The 16,895-nt window shown below is 39.9% G+C and overlaps 1 protein-coding gene across 2 annotated transcripts in view; it reads left to right on the top strand.

Moving 5' to 3' along the window:
* LOC100483670 (ubiquinol-cytochrome-c reductase complex assembly factor 1) overlaps nucleotides 1-16,895 on the top strand; it is a 93,512-nt gene that overhangs the window by 33,954 nt on the left and 42,663 nt on the right. For both annotated transcript variants that reach the window (XM_019796602.2, XM_002916405.4), the window contains exons 6-7: nucleotides 1,525-1,582; nucleotides 14,826-14,934. In XM_019796602.2, the coding sequence (XP_019652161.1) occupies nucleotides 1,525-1,582; nucleotides 14,826-14,934 (167 nt within the window). The remainder of the gene's footprint in view (nucleotides 1-1,524; nucleotides 1,583-14,825; nucleotides 14,935-16,895) is intronic.

A 16,895-nucleotide genomic window follows, 5' to 3' on the forward strand; every position in this document is an offset into this window, starting at 1 on the left:
CCAGGCCAGCCTTCACCTCCCTCCTGCTGGGTTCCAAGAGGAAGTTCACTTGACAACTGCTGGGCACCTCCCAGTAAGCTCACCAGAGTATTTTGGTGTCACTTTGTGACAGACCTGGACTTAAACTCCAGCCCAGCCACTAGCTTGTTATATTGTGGCTGCCCTCAAGTTACTTAGCCTTTTTGAGCCTGTTTCCTCATCTCTAAAATGAGTCTTATAATGCCTCCCTTCAGGGTTAAAGTGAGGGTTAAGTGAGATAATCTATTGACATGACTAGCAGTGGACCTTAGTTTCTAGTATTAGTATTAGAGAAACAGTTAGCGATTAAGACCACAGTGCCTGAAATCAAACAGATCTGAACTTGATCCCAGATGTTTCATTTCATAGCTGTGTGACCTTGGGCAATTGTCATGGTCCCTCTACGAGTTCATTTTGTCATCTGTCATTGAGGGTATTGTTAATACCCACCTTATAAACCTGTTAGTAGAATTCATTGAGCTCATGCTTGTAAGCATCAATTACAATGTCTCACACAAAGTAAGCCCTCAAGGAATTACAGCTCTTTATTATTATTGGTAGTGTTAGTGTGCTTCACAGAGGTTCTCCTCTGTGTTTTCTCTCCTTTGTTATCCTTTAGTACCTTGTATACTTCGTTGTTTGCTGCAAGGCAGAAGATATCCCTTTTTTCTTGAGTCATTGCTCAAAGGGCCCAAATTGACCACTGATACTCACTTTTCTTTATCCTTTTGCTCCAGCTTTTCTCTCTGTCATGTAATAAGGAGGGTGCATTCAGCAGGGGACCCCTCATTTAGCCAGAGGCATTTCCTGGAGATCTGAGAATTGAGAGGTGTGGGTGTTTAAGCATTGACCTGAGTTTTAGTATCTTAAAGTTTTGTCATTCCTGAGGGATGATGAATGCCTATCTTTAGATGTAATCTGCTTTCTTATTCAACTGTAGCTCCCCTAGAGCCCCATTTCTTTCTCCTGGTAATTTATTTTGGGTGAATCATTCAGCATACCCATGTTTGTAGCATACTGGGTCGCCTTAAAGAAGGAAGACAGGAAAAAGAAACTAGAAAAACTTAGACTTCTCAGAGGGTCTCCAGTGAAAAATGCCTGTACTTAAGTGGGGTAGGCAAAGTAGTGTCTGCCTAGCTTTCCACATGAATTTGAGACCAGGAAGGTCTCAAAAATAGCATGTAAGTTGGAAGGAACCATACAGATCATCTAGGCTACATTATACAAAGTGAGAAAAACTGAGCATCTGAGGAGAAAGGCGATTTGCCCGAGGCCACGCAGCAAAGTGGTGCCAGGGCTGGAACTAGAAGGTTGGTTGTCTGACTGCATTCAGTGCTCTTTCAGCCCATCATCTTGCCCTGTGGTTCCACTGGCCCTCTATGGTCGCATAATCAGCACTGTAACTGCCATATATTTGAGTTGAATAGATTCCTACCAATATTTAAAATACAGTCAATATTCCTTCCCTAAACCCTCACATATTTATACTTTATTGTTATTTTCTAGGGTGTCAGATGCCTGATACTTTCAATTCATGGTTTCTTATAACTCTACTTCATGTCTGGTAAGTGAGCAATTTAAGTGAAGTCACCAAATTTTTTTTTTTTTTTTTTTGAAACACTGCTAACTTGTAAGGTATGGCCTTCAGCAGGGCTGATTATATGAAATGGCAGTTGTTCAGGCATTAAAAACTGTTCCTTTCATTTTAATAACTAGTGTCTTAAAGCACATTTTTATTAAAGGTCAAAGCATAGTCCCAGAAAGAAACTAATATTTGTAGGCTTTTCTCAAAGAACACCTAGCCTGGTGAACAATGCTATCAGTATCTCTAAGAGACTCTGTGAGCTTGGGTGGAAAGTTCTCTCCCTTGGCTGTTTTAGGAAAGTTCACATTTACGTAAAAGTGGTTTGAATTGTGAGAATCCGTGGTCATTTTCATTGCTGGTCATCAGAAACCTATAACAAATTATAGCACTGACATTTACGCCTGTACCTCTAAAATGTGCATACAGGTTAGATTCATGCCAGGTTTGTTGCATGTAAAAATATTTAACACCTTAAACAGTATATTTTTTCTTCAGCTGCAAATTAAGTAGCCAAAAAAAATCAATTTTTCATCTAATGTTACACAGTATTAAAGGTCAGAAGGATATAGGAGAGACGTTGAAGTGGGGGCTGGGGAATGCATTTATTGAACTGCCAGATCTTGGGAAAGTAAATTCTGGAGAACTAAGTTTACTACTTTGACCATAGTGAGTATCTGAGGAACGTGGGGAATGGTTGCCCTGTCAAAAGGACCCTTGTTTGAGACTGCCTTCAGCTGAGCTTTGCATCACAGGACTGACTGCTATATAAAGACTTTTTGGTTTTGATCACCTCTGAAATATTTCTCCTTCTGAACTCACATAGTCACTGCGATTGGCTAAGGGGCATAAGGTAGCAATTTATTTTATGTTATTTTTTCTAAGCGGGTACTTCATTGAGTGCACACTATGTCCTGGGCAGTTTGCTGAGAACTAGCAGTGGTTCTCAGGAGCTCACAGTCTAACGAGGGAGATAAGACATTTAAAATAGTGAGTGATAAATCAGAATGGCTAAGTTCTATAATAAATCTGAGTGAGTAGTGCCTATGGGATCACAGAGGAAGCCACAATTATCAAAACCTTTACTAGTTCTGCCTGTTCTTTGACATATACCATCTTTTAGCCAGGTGGCTGAGAAGGCAGAGTACCTTTGGTCTGAACGGTGAAGGTTAAGAAAAGGTTTAGGGAGGGCAGCTGGATCTCCTGAGAGGAAAACCGCTTTTTCAAGAGGAGAGGACTGCAGAGGTGGCACTGCAGAATTACTCATTGGAAAGGTGGGAGGGTTGAGAGGAGGCTAGGCTGTTCCCAGAGGAGCTCTAAGATAATATTCAGAGCTTGTATGAAAGACTCTTTTTTGCCCATATAGCAAGAGGTATCAGAGTGTTAGAGGGAGTGGATGGCAAAATAAAATAATATAACCCTTATAACCATATCCCAAGGTCAATCCCTGACTTATAGTAGCCAAGAGAACCTTGAAACTACTTATAGTTTTTTCAAGATAGCCACCATTTCCAGACATGCTGCATCTTCCTTGCTGAGGTTGCTTTTACTTTCTCAGAGGAGTGGGGAGTACTGCTACCAGTTCAGTAGGGGGAGGGAGGCTGTTTGCTTCAGATCTACATTTGGTCTCCCCTCCACCCTTCCTCTTTGGTTCTTATGATTTGCAGGCTTTGGTGGAATGAAACGGTAGCTTTTCGGTTTGAATCGGGAAACGTATTGAGAACTCACTATGTGTTAAGGACTGGGGGGCTCTAGAGAGAAGGGTATGACATGGCATGCACCTTCAGAAACTTAGTCTGCAGATAACAGGCAGAAAGTACAATTGCCCGTAACAGATGACAGTGAAAGAAGTGCTGTGCCCAGGGCACAAGCAGAAACTATGGAAGGATAAGGAGGTGTGACTAAATCCAAATTAGGTGGTGGTGGTAGGGGAGAGTATTGGATAAAGAGTGGCTCTGTGGTAGACATGATGTTGAGCTGTACCATGAAGGGTGAGTAGAATTTCTGTCAGAAAAGAAGGGCATTTTAGGTTGAGGGAATATCAGGAGCAAAACACAGAACATATGTGCAAGGACATGGAGTATTTGAGGACAGCCACTTGTCTGAAGTGTCTAGAGCAGGCTTGTGGAGGAATTTAACAGGAAGGGTTGCCATAAATGGGGCCCAGTTGTGCTGTCATCCTCCAAGAAGATTTGGGAAACTTTCTCTTCTAAGAGATAGGGGTATTAGGAGGAGTAATGGATCCACTCCAACTCTGTGGAGAAGCTATGTTCTTCCAGCCCTATTCTCTTAGCCTGATGCTCCAGGAGGATAACTGAGGGATAGCCATATCCACTATTACAGGACTCAGTGGACTTGCCAGAGATGTGTAGGGTTGAAATACCTCCTGTAGGTGGTAGTATGAGGGAGAGCTAGGGAGGCTTAGAAAGCAGTTATAAAAGTAGAAAGAATCCTCCCCATCCCCTAAGGAAAAAAACAAACAAACACAAAACCCAAAAAACCAACCCTAATAAACAGAATACCTGGCAGTGGACTTTTCAGAAAGCTTGCTTGGGTTCCCAAGGGTGATGGCTCCCTGTCGGCTCTTAGAATACAGACAGGATTTCTCACATCCTTTATTTCCCTGGAAGAGGTGTTGAAGATTGCTTTATCCTGTCTGCTTTTTCTAGTTCCCAGGTTTCTCTGTGTATTTCCAATTTCTAGAGGGCCCTTATTGGTTGTGTATTCACGTGAGCTTGCAGCTGCAATGACTATGTGTCCTTTGTCTTTGCTGAACAAGATTAGTATTGACTGTGGCTGCTGAAAAATTGTTGAGAGAGGTTGCCGTCTGGGCTTTCCTGCATCCAGATATGGACTTGATGAAGGCAGGCCTCCTCCTCTCTTCCCTGTCTTGGGCAATGGCATTGCAATTCATTCAGGTATCCATACCGAAACCAGGGAGACCTCCTTGACTTTTCCCTCACCCCTTCATCTGGTCTCAAACTTTTTTGACCGTGACCCACAGTAACAAATGAATTTTACTCTGGAACCCAGAACACACTTGTCTCTGATGCTATAATTATAAAATTTGGCCTTACAATGTCAGATAGTCTCTGATATTTTCTATTCCATTTGAATTCATTATAAAGAAAAATTTAAGAAGTCACCCATTAAATTGACTTTACTGGGTCATAAGCAACAGTAGCCGGAAACTGATGTTTGGCCTCCAGTTTCCATCTTCACATGCCGTTGGTCCTCCCAATATAAATTGGATTAGTGTACACACACACACACACACACTCCTTAATATTCTCCATTATTCTCGGGACAAAGTATATTTCTTAGCATGGTATTCATAACCCACCAAAAATGCCACATCTGCTAGTCTCATGTGCATTCTAGGTACCACTGTCACCACCACTCCCTCCTCTGCAAGATAAAACAATATTACATAATAGAAATATCAAGTCTTCTGTACAAAGTTTTCTTCTGTTCAGAAAGCCCTTCTCCCTGCTCTCCCCCTGACAAGCTCCTGTTTTTCATTCAATATCCAACTCAGATATCATTTTTCTTTGAAGGCTTCTCTACCTTTTGAAGGCAAGAGTTAGTTCCTCTTCTGTGTTCTCTTAGTATTTTAGACACTTCTATCACAGTACACATCACATAACATTATTATGTTTTATTGTATAGTCTTTGTGGATGGTGAATTTATTGAGAGCAACAATTATTTTTATAATCTTTTTGGAAAGATGAAAATGAGATATTTCTTCTCTCAGTTGCATGTCTTACTCTTAGTTTGTCAGTAAATGTTCACTAAGTAATTGATGGCCCCAGATTGGACTTGGCTCCTACAGCATTTGGAAGGGTCCTGGCACTGTCTTGTGGTTGGGTGAGACTGGCAAAGCTGCACTCCTACTTCAGTTTCTCTGGTGGTTTTATGCATGTGGCTGGAATTTATGTTGGCATTAATAGATTTGTTAGAGACTTCTCTTTTAGTCGTGATACCTTCTAGATGCAGAAGTTAATTTTAGAAAATGGAATGGGATAAATAAAATTAGAATATGTCTATGATGGAGATGGAATGCAGGGAGTAAATTGCAGTTTTTATTTTTTTATTTTTAAGTTACCTCTACACACAGTATGGGGCTCGAACTTACACCCTGAGATCAAGAGTAGCATGCTTCATCTACTGAACCAGCCAGGTGCCTCTGCAGTTTGTACTTTTAAAAATTATTTTAAAGTCAGGGTATCATAAATATAATAATCACTAAGGCTTTTACATATCTTTTATTTATTTTACATGTATTATCTCACACATTTGTACAACTGCTTTATTTTTATTTTACACATGAGGGATCAGCAGCTTAGAGAAGTCAGAAAACTTGCCCAAAGAACTAGTTAGTACATGATGGAGAAGAAATTCAAAGTATAGGTCTGGCTAACTCAAAGTACTCAAAGTATTAAGTTGCTTTCCTCATTGGTAATTAAAAACTACCAAAGTAGCTAATTAAATGATTACTTATTAATACTAATACTATTTAATATTTATTAATGTATTTATTATTTAAAGTACCTGCTTATTCTTAAACGTAAATCCATAAATTATTTAGGTGCTCCTGCTGGCTTGGTCTGTGGAGCATGTGACTCTTGATCTCAGGGTTGTGGGTTCAAGGCCTACAGTGGGTGTAGAGATGATTTAAAAATTAAAAAAAAAATTAAATCCATAAAATTATAGCATTTATTCTCCAATTGAATCTACTGTATGCAGTAAATTTGTTTCCTGCCCTCACAGGGCTTAGAATGTGGGGGAGAGACATTAAATCATTAATAAAATGCAGCTGGAATAGCGTGATGAGAGGAAATGGAAGGGGGGAGGAGGGGTCCATAATTTAGGTGGGAGGGTGGGTCAGTCACTCAGGGAGGGCTTACTGAAGAGATGACATTTAAAATAACACCTGAATGGTAAGTAAAAGTTAGCAAGTCAAAGGGTGGATGAAAAGCATTGCAGGTATAGGGATCTAGTGGTTCAATCTTTTTACCATCTGAGCCCTTTTTAAAAATGAAATTTTATGCTCAGTCACCATGTATGAATAGATAAAGAATTGCTACTTGAGGAAGTGGGAATGACCTGCTCACTTCAGATTGTCATAATGTGCCCACTGGTAAGGGGCCCTTACGTAGCTCTGTGGAAACTCAGACCACAGTTTAAAAACCACAGATCTAGGGGTGCCTGAGTGGCTCAGTTTGTTAAGCAACTGACTAGGTTTCAGCTCAGGTCGTGATCTCAGGGGTCATGAGATTGAGCCCTGTGTCTGGCCCTATGCTTAGCTCGGAGTCTGCTTGGCATTCACTCCCTCTCCCATTGCCCCTCCCCTCCTGCTCTCTCTCTTTCTCTCTTTCTCTAAAATGAATACATCTTTAAAAAAATAAATAAATAAAAACCACAGATCTAGTTCAACCCCCTCATTTTACAGATGGGGAGATGATTTTGGCTATTTTAAGGAATTTGTCACAGGCCTCTTCATCTGTAATGGAGGGTCGGAGACTCAAATCTAAAAGCTAACTGCTGCTCTGCAATTCTTGGCTTCCTGCTTGAGTGTCCCCTTCTGGTGGTCAGGGGGGTTGGGGGTTTCTTCCCATGAATATAAACAGCATAGCACTGACCATCAACTGTATGAAACTGTGTTTCTTGGTATTCACTGTCTGTGTCCTGGAAGAGGCAACAAGTAGACCTGAAAACAGTACAGGGTGATAAGTGCTATGTGTAGCAGACACACAGATCTTATGGGAGCACAGGGGAGGAGGGACTGCCTGGGGATGGTCAAAGGAAGCAGTTGCATTGGCTCTCTGGGGACTAGAACCAAAGCACATGGGGTCTTGAGGAGTTAGTAGGAGGGTAGGAAGTAACTGTAAACTACTTTTTAAGACATTCCAAGTGATTAGGAAAGATGATCACTAGAGGGAGAAACAGGACAGAGGGGAGGCATTTTGTTATTTGCTTTCTATTTTTTCTTTTAAGAGGGAGAAACACAGGAACATTTTTATAAGTCTGGGGGAAGAAGCTTCTGGGAAAGAAGAGAAGGAAGGAAACTGTGCAGGTGGGAAGGGATTGGAAAGCAGACCGGTCCCAGTCTCAGTCCAGCCAGAGCACTGCCCTGGCAGACGCTCCAGCCTTTGCAAGCGGGCTCTTTAAAACCACCACGGCAGTTTTGATATAGCTGTAGGGCTTACAAGCTCACTCTGGATTCCAGCAGCCCCAGACCTGCTATATATGGTGAGCCCTGGCCATGTGCACATCCTTACTCTCCCTCCCCGAGCCAGTCACTCTGTTCAAACACTCACACATGTAGCTTTTTGCCCAAACCGAAGGCCTATGCAGCATCATTTTATCAACATTGCATAACCTAAAAGCTCTGGTACCTGCTACCCAGAAGCTTGTTCTCTATAGTGGATCTGACAGGCAGGCCACAGGCCAGGTGTAGTTCTTGGAGGAGGCTCGCTGTCAGATGAGATGGCTTCAGGAAGTGCCTCACCCCACTTGTCTGTTTGCCCACAGACTGTCTTGTGGCCCCCACACTGTCCTGTGGCCCCCACACTCCGCACACTTCCCACACTCCCCACATAAAGGTTGGGCTTCATGGGGTGGGAGTTTAGGAAACCAGGTGGAGATAGCCATGTACACAGCCCCGGGAAAGGGTAAGCATGCCAGCTCACAAATAAATAAACTCATTCATTAGCACACTGCTGAGGCTTGAGTGTGGGCATGTAGGCTCTCTTTCCTTGGCCTTGGCTGGTGGCAGAATAAGGGAAACAAGCTACGTGAAAGTCCCCTTTGGGATTCCTTCATAGCAGCCAGAGTGACAGACCTGCCTTGAATGCCCACTAGTCTTCACTGAAGTCAAAATCAGATCTGCTCGGAGCGGCTTATAAACCACCATGAGGGAGAAACAAGGCCAAAACACAACTGGCATTGTCAGAAGGCCCAAGGAGAGCAACCAGGACAGGATACTCAGAGCTGCCAATACATGGCAGGAGGTCAGCGTCAAGAATAACAAGAATTCTTCCCTCCCAGGTTTAGGCAGAGAGGAGCAAAGCATGGCTAAGACTCTTGTTCCTTTGAACTCTGCAGGCAGTGTTGCTGTCTTCCTCTTCCTCCTTTTCTGATCTAGCAGGAAGAGGCTCTTGGAGGTGTGCTGTCACAGAATGGGGGAAACAGCTGATACTGACACTGCCCTGGGAGACACTGTGGCTTAGGGCAAAGAGGGGGAGTTCAGGCTTCATTCCAGCTCTGCTCTTTTCCATTGGGCAACTTAGGTTACTTAAGTAATTATGAACTACATTTTAAGGATTTCTAAATGATTAAGAAAGGTGGGATGGAGAGGAAACATTTTTTTATTTTTAAGATGGAGAAACACAAACATTTTTATAAGCCTAGAGGAAGAAGCCTCTTTACTTCCTTCTCTTCTTGCCTCAGAGCGTCAGTTTTTTTTTGTCTTTTTTTTGTGGAATGGGAGCAGTTACAGTTGATTGAAAGAGGGTGTGGATGCAAATGCATTTTCAAGTGACAAGGCTGATATTAGAGGATGTCATAAATGACAGTAATCACTATTATTTGCCATAAGGTAAAATTTATATATTAGTCCTTTGTTTTTTGACACGCCTGGTGAGTGAGTCTTTTTCCCCTTTTCCCTGCCTCTGTGCTTGCCTTTTAGTGATAGTTGGGAGCCAAGACTAAGGCTTGACCACTCCTGTTTTTTTCTTTACTTTGCTAGCTGGGTTATTTGCTTTCCTTATATGTAAAGGAGATCAGTATTATTTATGAGCCACTGGAATCACTGAGAGACAAGGATAGTACTGTGAAGCTTAAAACCTCAATAATAAATTGTGGGTTTAAGAACATCATCAAACTTGGGAGGGGTAACTGGAATTGCTCCTAAACAGAGAGTAGTTTATATACAGACTAAGTCTATACTCAGAATAGGTGCTTAATGTATACTTGTTAAATGAATAATTAGATTAATTATTTAATACAAGAATACTTTTATTGCTAGGTTCTTTCTGTATAAAAAGATTTTTAAAAATAGTCTATTTTTAGAGCAGTTTTAGGTTTGAGCAAAAGATTATCTCTCTTTAAAGTTTACTTTGCATTCTTAAGGGCATTTTTATTATGTTTTAGCAGGGAGGTATCCTCCCTTTCCCCTCTTCCATTTCCCCCCCACCCCGAACAGAGCTCTGAAATTATGAAGTTGAATCAATAGCAAAATGTAATTTGATTTCTCAACACTGAATTTAAATATTTATTATGAGGAATGCATTCATAATGTAAATTGAAGTAGAGCTATCCTGTTCCGTTCTTTAATGCTAAGTGAAATAAGTGAAGCAGAGAAAGACAGTTATCATATGGTTTCACTCATTTATGAAACGTAAGAAGTAGGAAGATCGGTAGGAGAAGAAAGGAGGGGTAAACAGAAGGGGGAATGAACCATGAGAGACTATGGACTCTGGGAAACAGACTGAGGGCTTTGGGGGGGGGTTGGGATAGGCTGGTGATGGGTATTAAGGAGGTCACATATTGCATGGTGCACTGGGTGTTATATGCAAGTAATGAATCATGGAATTTTACATCAAAAAATAGGGATGTACTGTATGGTGACTAACATAATATAATAAAAAATTATTATTAAATTTAAAAAAAACCTAGTGTGGAATATAGTTTACTTAGTGACTCAAACATTGTTGTGCAGTGAGAGCTTGTGTGTGACAAGTGTTGGCTTTGTTTTATAGTGGATACCAGGATCATCAGATCTTTTTTTGTTTACCATTTTGGACTTGTTTCACTCATTTTCTTTTCACCTGCCAATGTATTTTAACCTTTTCTGGATGATTCAGGAGGTCCTGATAGCTCTTTTTTTTCCCCCAAGTTTTTTGTCAGAGAGAGAGAGAGAGAGAGTATGAGCAGGGGGAGCGGCAGGCGGAGGGAGAAGCAGGCTCCCCGCTGAGCAAGGAGCCTGATGTGGGGCTGGATCCCAGGGATCATGATCTGAGCCGAAGGCAGACGCTTAACCGACTGAGCCACCCAGGCGTCCTGGTCCTGATAACTCTTAACTGAACTTTGCCAGGCTATCTTTTTTGAGCTGTGCTGGGTATGTTACCCTCCATGTTGAACCTCAGTTGCTGTGCTATTTTTTGTGTGTTTATTTTCAATATATTTTTAGTTTCTTTCTTTCCTGTTAGGCTGCCAGCAGTTACTTTTGGTTGTTGTAGGTATGTTTGTCTCAAGTTAGCCAGCCTTTCCCCTTCTGATATACTCTTTCTAATGTGATGCTGGATTCAAAACTGTTATTAGCCTTGTGAGGATTAAGTGGAAAATAGAGTAAATGGATTCTGTAAGATTCGTACTAGTCATTAAAGGAGGCAGAGAAACAGTACTACTCTGGGATCAGATTATCATGGTTCAGATCTCACCTTTGACTAAGTTTGTAGCTCTGGGCAAGTTACTTCTCTAAGACTCAATTGCCTCAGTTATAAAGTGTAGACGGTAGGAACACCTGGACTACACCAAAAGAAAAAGCTTTTGTGTAGTGAAGGAAACCATCAACAAAATGAAAGGGCAATCTACTGAATGGGAGAAGATATTCACAAGTGATATATCTGATAAGGGGTTAATATCCAAAATATACAAAGAATTTATGTGATCCAACACACCCCAAAATAAATAATCAAATTAAAAAATGGGCAGAGGACCTGAATAGACGTTTTTCCAAAGAAGACACAGATGGCCAACAGATACATGGAGAGTTGCTCAATATCAGTAATCATTAGGGCAACACAAATCAAAACTACAGTGAGAGATCACTTTACATCTGTGAGAATGGTTAGAATAAAAAAGACAAGAAATAACAAGTGTTGCTGAGGATGTGGAGAAAAAGGAACCCTCATGCACTGTTGGTGGGAATGTAAATTGGATCACTGTGGAAAACAGTATGGAGTTTCCTCAAAAAATTAAAAATAGAAATACCATATGGTCCAATAATTCTACTATTGGGTATTTACCCCAAAAATAAAAACATGAATTTGAAAAGATATATGCACCTCTGTGTTTATTGCAGTATTATCTACTGTAGCCAAGATTTAAAAGCAACTGAAGTGTCCATCAATAGGTGAATGGATAAAGAAGATACACACACACCCAGAGGAATATTACTCAGCCATAAAAAGGATGAGATCTTGTCATTTTTGACAAGAATGGACATAGAGGGTATGATGCTAAATTAAGTCAGAGAAAGACAAATACCATATGATTTCACTTATGTATGGAATCTAAAACAAACAAACAAATGAATAAACAAAAAACAGAAAGAGACTCATAAATATACAGAACAAACTGATGGTTGCCAGAAAGGAGGGAGTGAGGGATGGGCAAAATGGGTGAAGCAGGGTGGGAGATACAGGCTTCCAGTTTATGGAATGAATAAGTCATGGAGATAAAAGGTATATCATAGGGAATATAGTCAATGCTATTGTAATAGGGTTGTATGATGACAGATAGTAGCTACACCTGAGGTGAGCATAGCATAATGCATACTTTATGGTCTGAGAAAATCTGTGCCTTTTAAACGAGAGCAGGTGTATTAACAAACTACAGAATTCTCAAATAAATGAAGAATTCCATTACCTCACTATTGCTGTTGATGAATTGGCCTCTGATGACATGTAAGCATCAAAACTCACAGTGTCTTTCAGGTGAGAGTCTGACATGAGTGACTTGATTAAAACTTTAAGAAAAATCTTATGAAGAAGGACTGTTGAACTTTCCCCAGTTTGTTTCTGCTTTGGAATATAACCTGTGTCATATGAAGTAGTCAGATCTTTTTCCATGACCTGTTTTCATTGTTACAAAGTGTTATTTCTTAGGCACTAACTGGTTTCAGAGGTTACAGATTTAAAATACAGCATCAGGGGCGCCTGGGTGGCACAGCGGTTAAGCGTCTGCCTTCGGCTCAGGGCGTGATCCCGGCGTTATGGGATCGAGCCCCCACATCAGGCTCCTCTGCTGTGAGCCTGCTTCTTCCTCTCCCACTCCCCCTGCTTGTGTTCCCTCTCTCGCTGGCTGTCTCTATCTCTGTCAAATAAATAAATAAAATCTTTAAAAAAAAAAATACAGCATCAGTAAATCTCATGGTTGGAAAGGATGTTGAAGATCATGTAGTCAAGCTGTCAAATAGCTGAGTTCTCACAAAGCATTTATTCACCCTTCAGAAGAAGGCAAATACTCTACGTCTTGGGCTTATTCATTACATTATTTGAATTTTGAGAAACTCTCCTGGTAGAATGTTACTACTTTCAGTGTTCAGTGTTCAGGAATTCTTTCTCCCTCTGCGGCTCATCCATTGGTTTTGATTCTAACCCTTTGACAAATAATCTAATAACTTGTCTACAATATTTAAGGCGACTCTCCCATTTTTCTCCAGGCTGTATATCTTCTGATCTTTTGTCTCTTCCTTTTGTCTCTAAAATATAATGTTCAAAACTATGGACAGTATTCCAAATAGAGTCTGACCTGTGCTGAATGGAACAAAAATTTCCTCTGCACATTGAAGATATTATATTTCCATTACTGTATCTAAAATCACATTAATTTGGGGGGCGACCTCATCATCACCTTGACTTCCTTTGAAGTTAATTGTCAACTTAAGCCTTGTAAGGCTTTTTCACACATAGATAGGCATGACTCACCTATCCTGTACCACTACAGTTGAAGACCCAAGTGCAGGACCTTAGGTTTACCCCTGTTCAAATTCATTCTGTTAGATTCAGCCCATTGAAACAGTCTTTTGAAGTATTTTTGGCTCATGGTTTGGTCATCCAGCATATTTGTCTTCTTGCCCAGCTTCTTGTCATCTGCAGATTTGATAAGTATGTTTTCTTTTCTCCATCTTAGTCGTTAACAGAGATGTTGAGGCAGGCCAGGCTGGAATCATTCCATTGTACCATACTATTGCTAGTAGAGTTTAATGGGCAGGATTAATTGTGTATGGAGACAGAATTGTCAGTTTAGATCCAATATTCCATAATTATAGCAGGAAATGTCTTTTGTTGAATGGTCCTATTGTAGCTGCTTAAAAACTATTAAATGAGAGATAATAGAAATAAGGATGCTCATTAAGAGTGAGATAAGGAACTAGTTTGGAAAGTTGATAACCCTGTTTATATTCTTATATATAGTTAAATGTAATATATATTTACTAATTAATAAAATATAATACAATTCTTAAATCCTTATGGAAGTTCTTAAGCAGAGACCCTTATGGACTGATTAGAGGCAATGTGGTATAGGAGAAGAAGCCCTAAACTAGCCCTGAGATGTTTTATTCACTTATTTATTTAGCAAATAAATATTAAGTGCCTACTGTATTTAAGCCCTGGATATACAGTGGTTAAAAAGAACCAGCCCAGACTTGATCTTTGCCTTCAGTGGAACTTACATTCTGATGGGGGAAACGATTCGATAATTACATAGGTGAAATCATACCTTCTGTGATCTGTGTTCTAGATAGGTACTGTCCAACAAACAACACGAATCACATACTGAATTTAAAAGTTTCTAGCAGCTCCATTTAAAAAAGTAAAAAGAAAATACTGAAATTTATTCTAATAATTGGTTTTATTTAACTCCATATATCTGAAATAACATTTCAGCATGTAAGCAGTATAAAGAATTTGAGGTATTTGCATTCTTTTTGTTGAACTAAATCTTTGAAATCTTAAACTTAAGTGTTCAGTAGCCACATGTAGCTAGTAGCTTCTGTGTTGGACAACACAGCGCTGTGCCCATCTTTACAGACTACTCGGTGGTGTTGCGCCACTTTCCTTGTGTAGGACTCCTGTTTCCATTAGGTAAAATGAAAGAATTTTACTTGCTTATCTTCTAACAACCAAATGTGGATCCCTTGCATGTATGAGAGCACCTTGTGAGGTGCTCTAAATAATCTTTATCTTGATCTGGGTGCTGCTTACATGGGTATACATAATATGTAATTCATCAAGCTATACACTTAAGATTTGTACACTTTATAGTATTTATGTTATACCTCAATGAGAGTTGGTTTTTTAAAATAAGATCACTTCAAGTTTTTTTATTCTGTGTTCTTTGCCGAAATTACTCAGAGGAGCTGACCTTCAGTATAAATGTGTGATATAAAAAATGCAAACAACCAGTTACTCTTTATGTCTTCTTCCCACCTAGGATGTGTCTAGTCCGAATGAAGCAGGAAGGCCGGAGTGGAAAGTACATGTGTCGGGTCATAGTTCATTTTATGTGGGAGGATGTTGAGCAGCGTGGCAGAGTCATGGGGGTAAGTGAGATGCTGTCAGATTCTGGTCCTGGAAGACTCCAGTGAGGGATTGCCTGACTTGAGTTGACATTTAATGTGTTCTAGAATGGCTTTGCGTCTAGATTTCTGTGTAATGCTGCCTAATGTCAGGTGACAGTTCAGCTAGAGTTGCTTCTGCCTCTGTGGAGACTGACATGCTGTGGAGACTTTATGTGTTTGCACATATTATTATGATTTGTCAATGCGAGGACATCCTGTGTATAGAAATGGAATTATTAAGCCCAAAAAAGGTGGTAAGAGGGATGGATTTGTTGAATGGAGGAAATCAAGTAATAATTGAGCTTTAGGACGCTATGCCTTTGACACCAATTCAGTGTTTGAACCAGTCCTCCTCTAAATTTGTTCTGATGGAAATACCCTGGCATCAGGCCTGCACTGTCCTTAGGAACTGAAAAACAAGCTCCTTGATCACTAACAACCTAGAATAATTTGGCAGGGTATCTACTGAAAATGTACATTAGTACATTTAATAATTAACCTGAGAAAGGGGGATATAGTTTGTGTGTGTGTATGTATATATGTATATAATGTAATGGTAATAGAAAAATGAAACCAAAACATTAGAATACAGTTGTTTATATAAATAGTAATCTCTTCCTTTGGGTGTATTATGTGTTTTTGGGTCTAGACCGTATTTTAGTAGATTGTAATCCTGGTTTTTTTCCCATTTCATTGGCTCCCAGCTTAGGATCATCTAATGCAGAACCATCAGATGGGGTCACAAAATGGGTTAATTTGGTTTTTTTTCATTACAATGTTCTTCCTATGGACTGAGGAGTAAACAGAGTTTATATATGTATTGTAAAAGTCATACATGTTCATAGAATAAAAATCAAACAGTAAAAAGCATTTAATGTAAAGACAAATGTCCTTTCCCCATTCCAACCCCCCAAAAGTAACCATTTTAAGAGTTGATGTGTATCCTTCTAGTTGTTTCCTATATAAATGCAAATTGTAAATATGTATTCTTTAACATAACACAGATGGGCTTAACCATACACAGTTTTGCATCTTGGCTTTTTAACTTAATATATATTGGATATGGTTTCTTTTTTTTTTAAAGATTTCTTTTTTAAAGTAATCTCTACACCCAATGTGGGGCTCAAACTCAGGACGCTGAGGTCAAGAGTTGCTCCAATGACAGCCAGCTAAGTGTCCCTATATTAGTTTTTACTTTATGATTGTTTTTAAAATTCAAAGGATTTTTTTTTTAAGATTTTATTTATTTATTTGACAGAGACAGCCAGCGAGAGAGGGAACACAAGCAGGGGGAGTGGGAGAGGAAGAAGCAGGCTCATAGCAGAGGAGCCTGATGTGTGGGGCTCGATCCCATAACGCCGGGATCATGCCCTGAGCCCAAGGCAGACGCTTAACGACTATGCCACCCAGGCGCCCCTAAAATTCAAAGTGTTTTAACTAAGACTGAAATCCCTTCAATCATTAATCTCATTCCTGGCCAATTACCTCCTTTCAGGAGGTAATCACTGTTTCTACTTTGGTGTATGTCTTTTAAGGCTTTCTTCTATGTTATCTATAGAAAATATATAATATTGGTTTTGAGTATGTATATTTGATTATACATGATATCATCCTTTGTGTACTAATATGCAATTAGTATGTACTTAATTTTTTTCACTCAACAATATGTCTTGGAGATTTTTCTGTGCTACATGGGAGTTAAATGGGAGGTTGTCACCCATGTTGTATTTATTGTAATTATTTTCACATACTCCTATGTCATTGTCTAATGGCATCATGTGCTTACTCTATGTGTACAATTGTGGTCTTTGAGGCTAAATCATGGAGACGATGGTTTCCTACCGAGAGGGTATTTCCAAATTCTCATGTCTTTGAGGAACTGCATATATAGGAAGCACAGTGGACATGGGTTCGTCTTAAGATGTCTTCAGTGACATTTACAT

The sequence above is a fragment of the Ailuropoda melanoleuca genome, chromosome 13, assembly GCF_002007445.2.
Source record: "Ailuropoda melanoleuca isolate Jingjing chromosome 13, ASM200744v2, whole genome shotgun sequence".
Classification (NCBI taxonomy): Eukaryota; Metazoa; Chordata; class Mammalia; order Carnivora; family Ursidae; genus Ailuropoda; species Ailuropoda melanoleuca.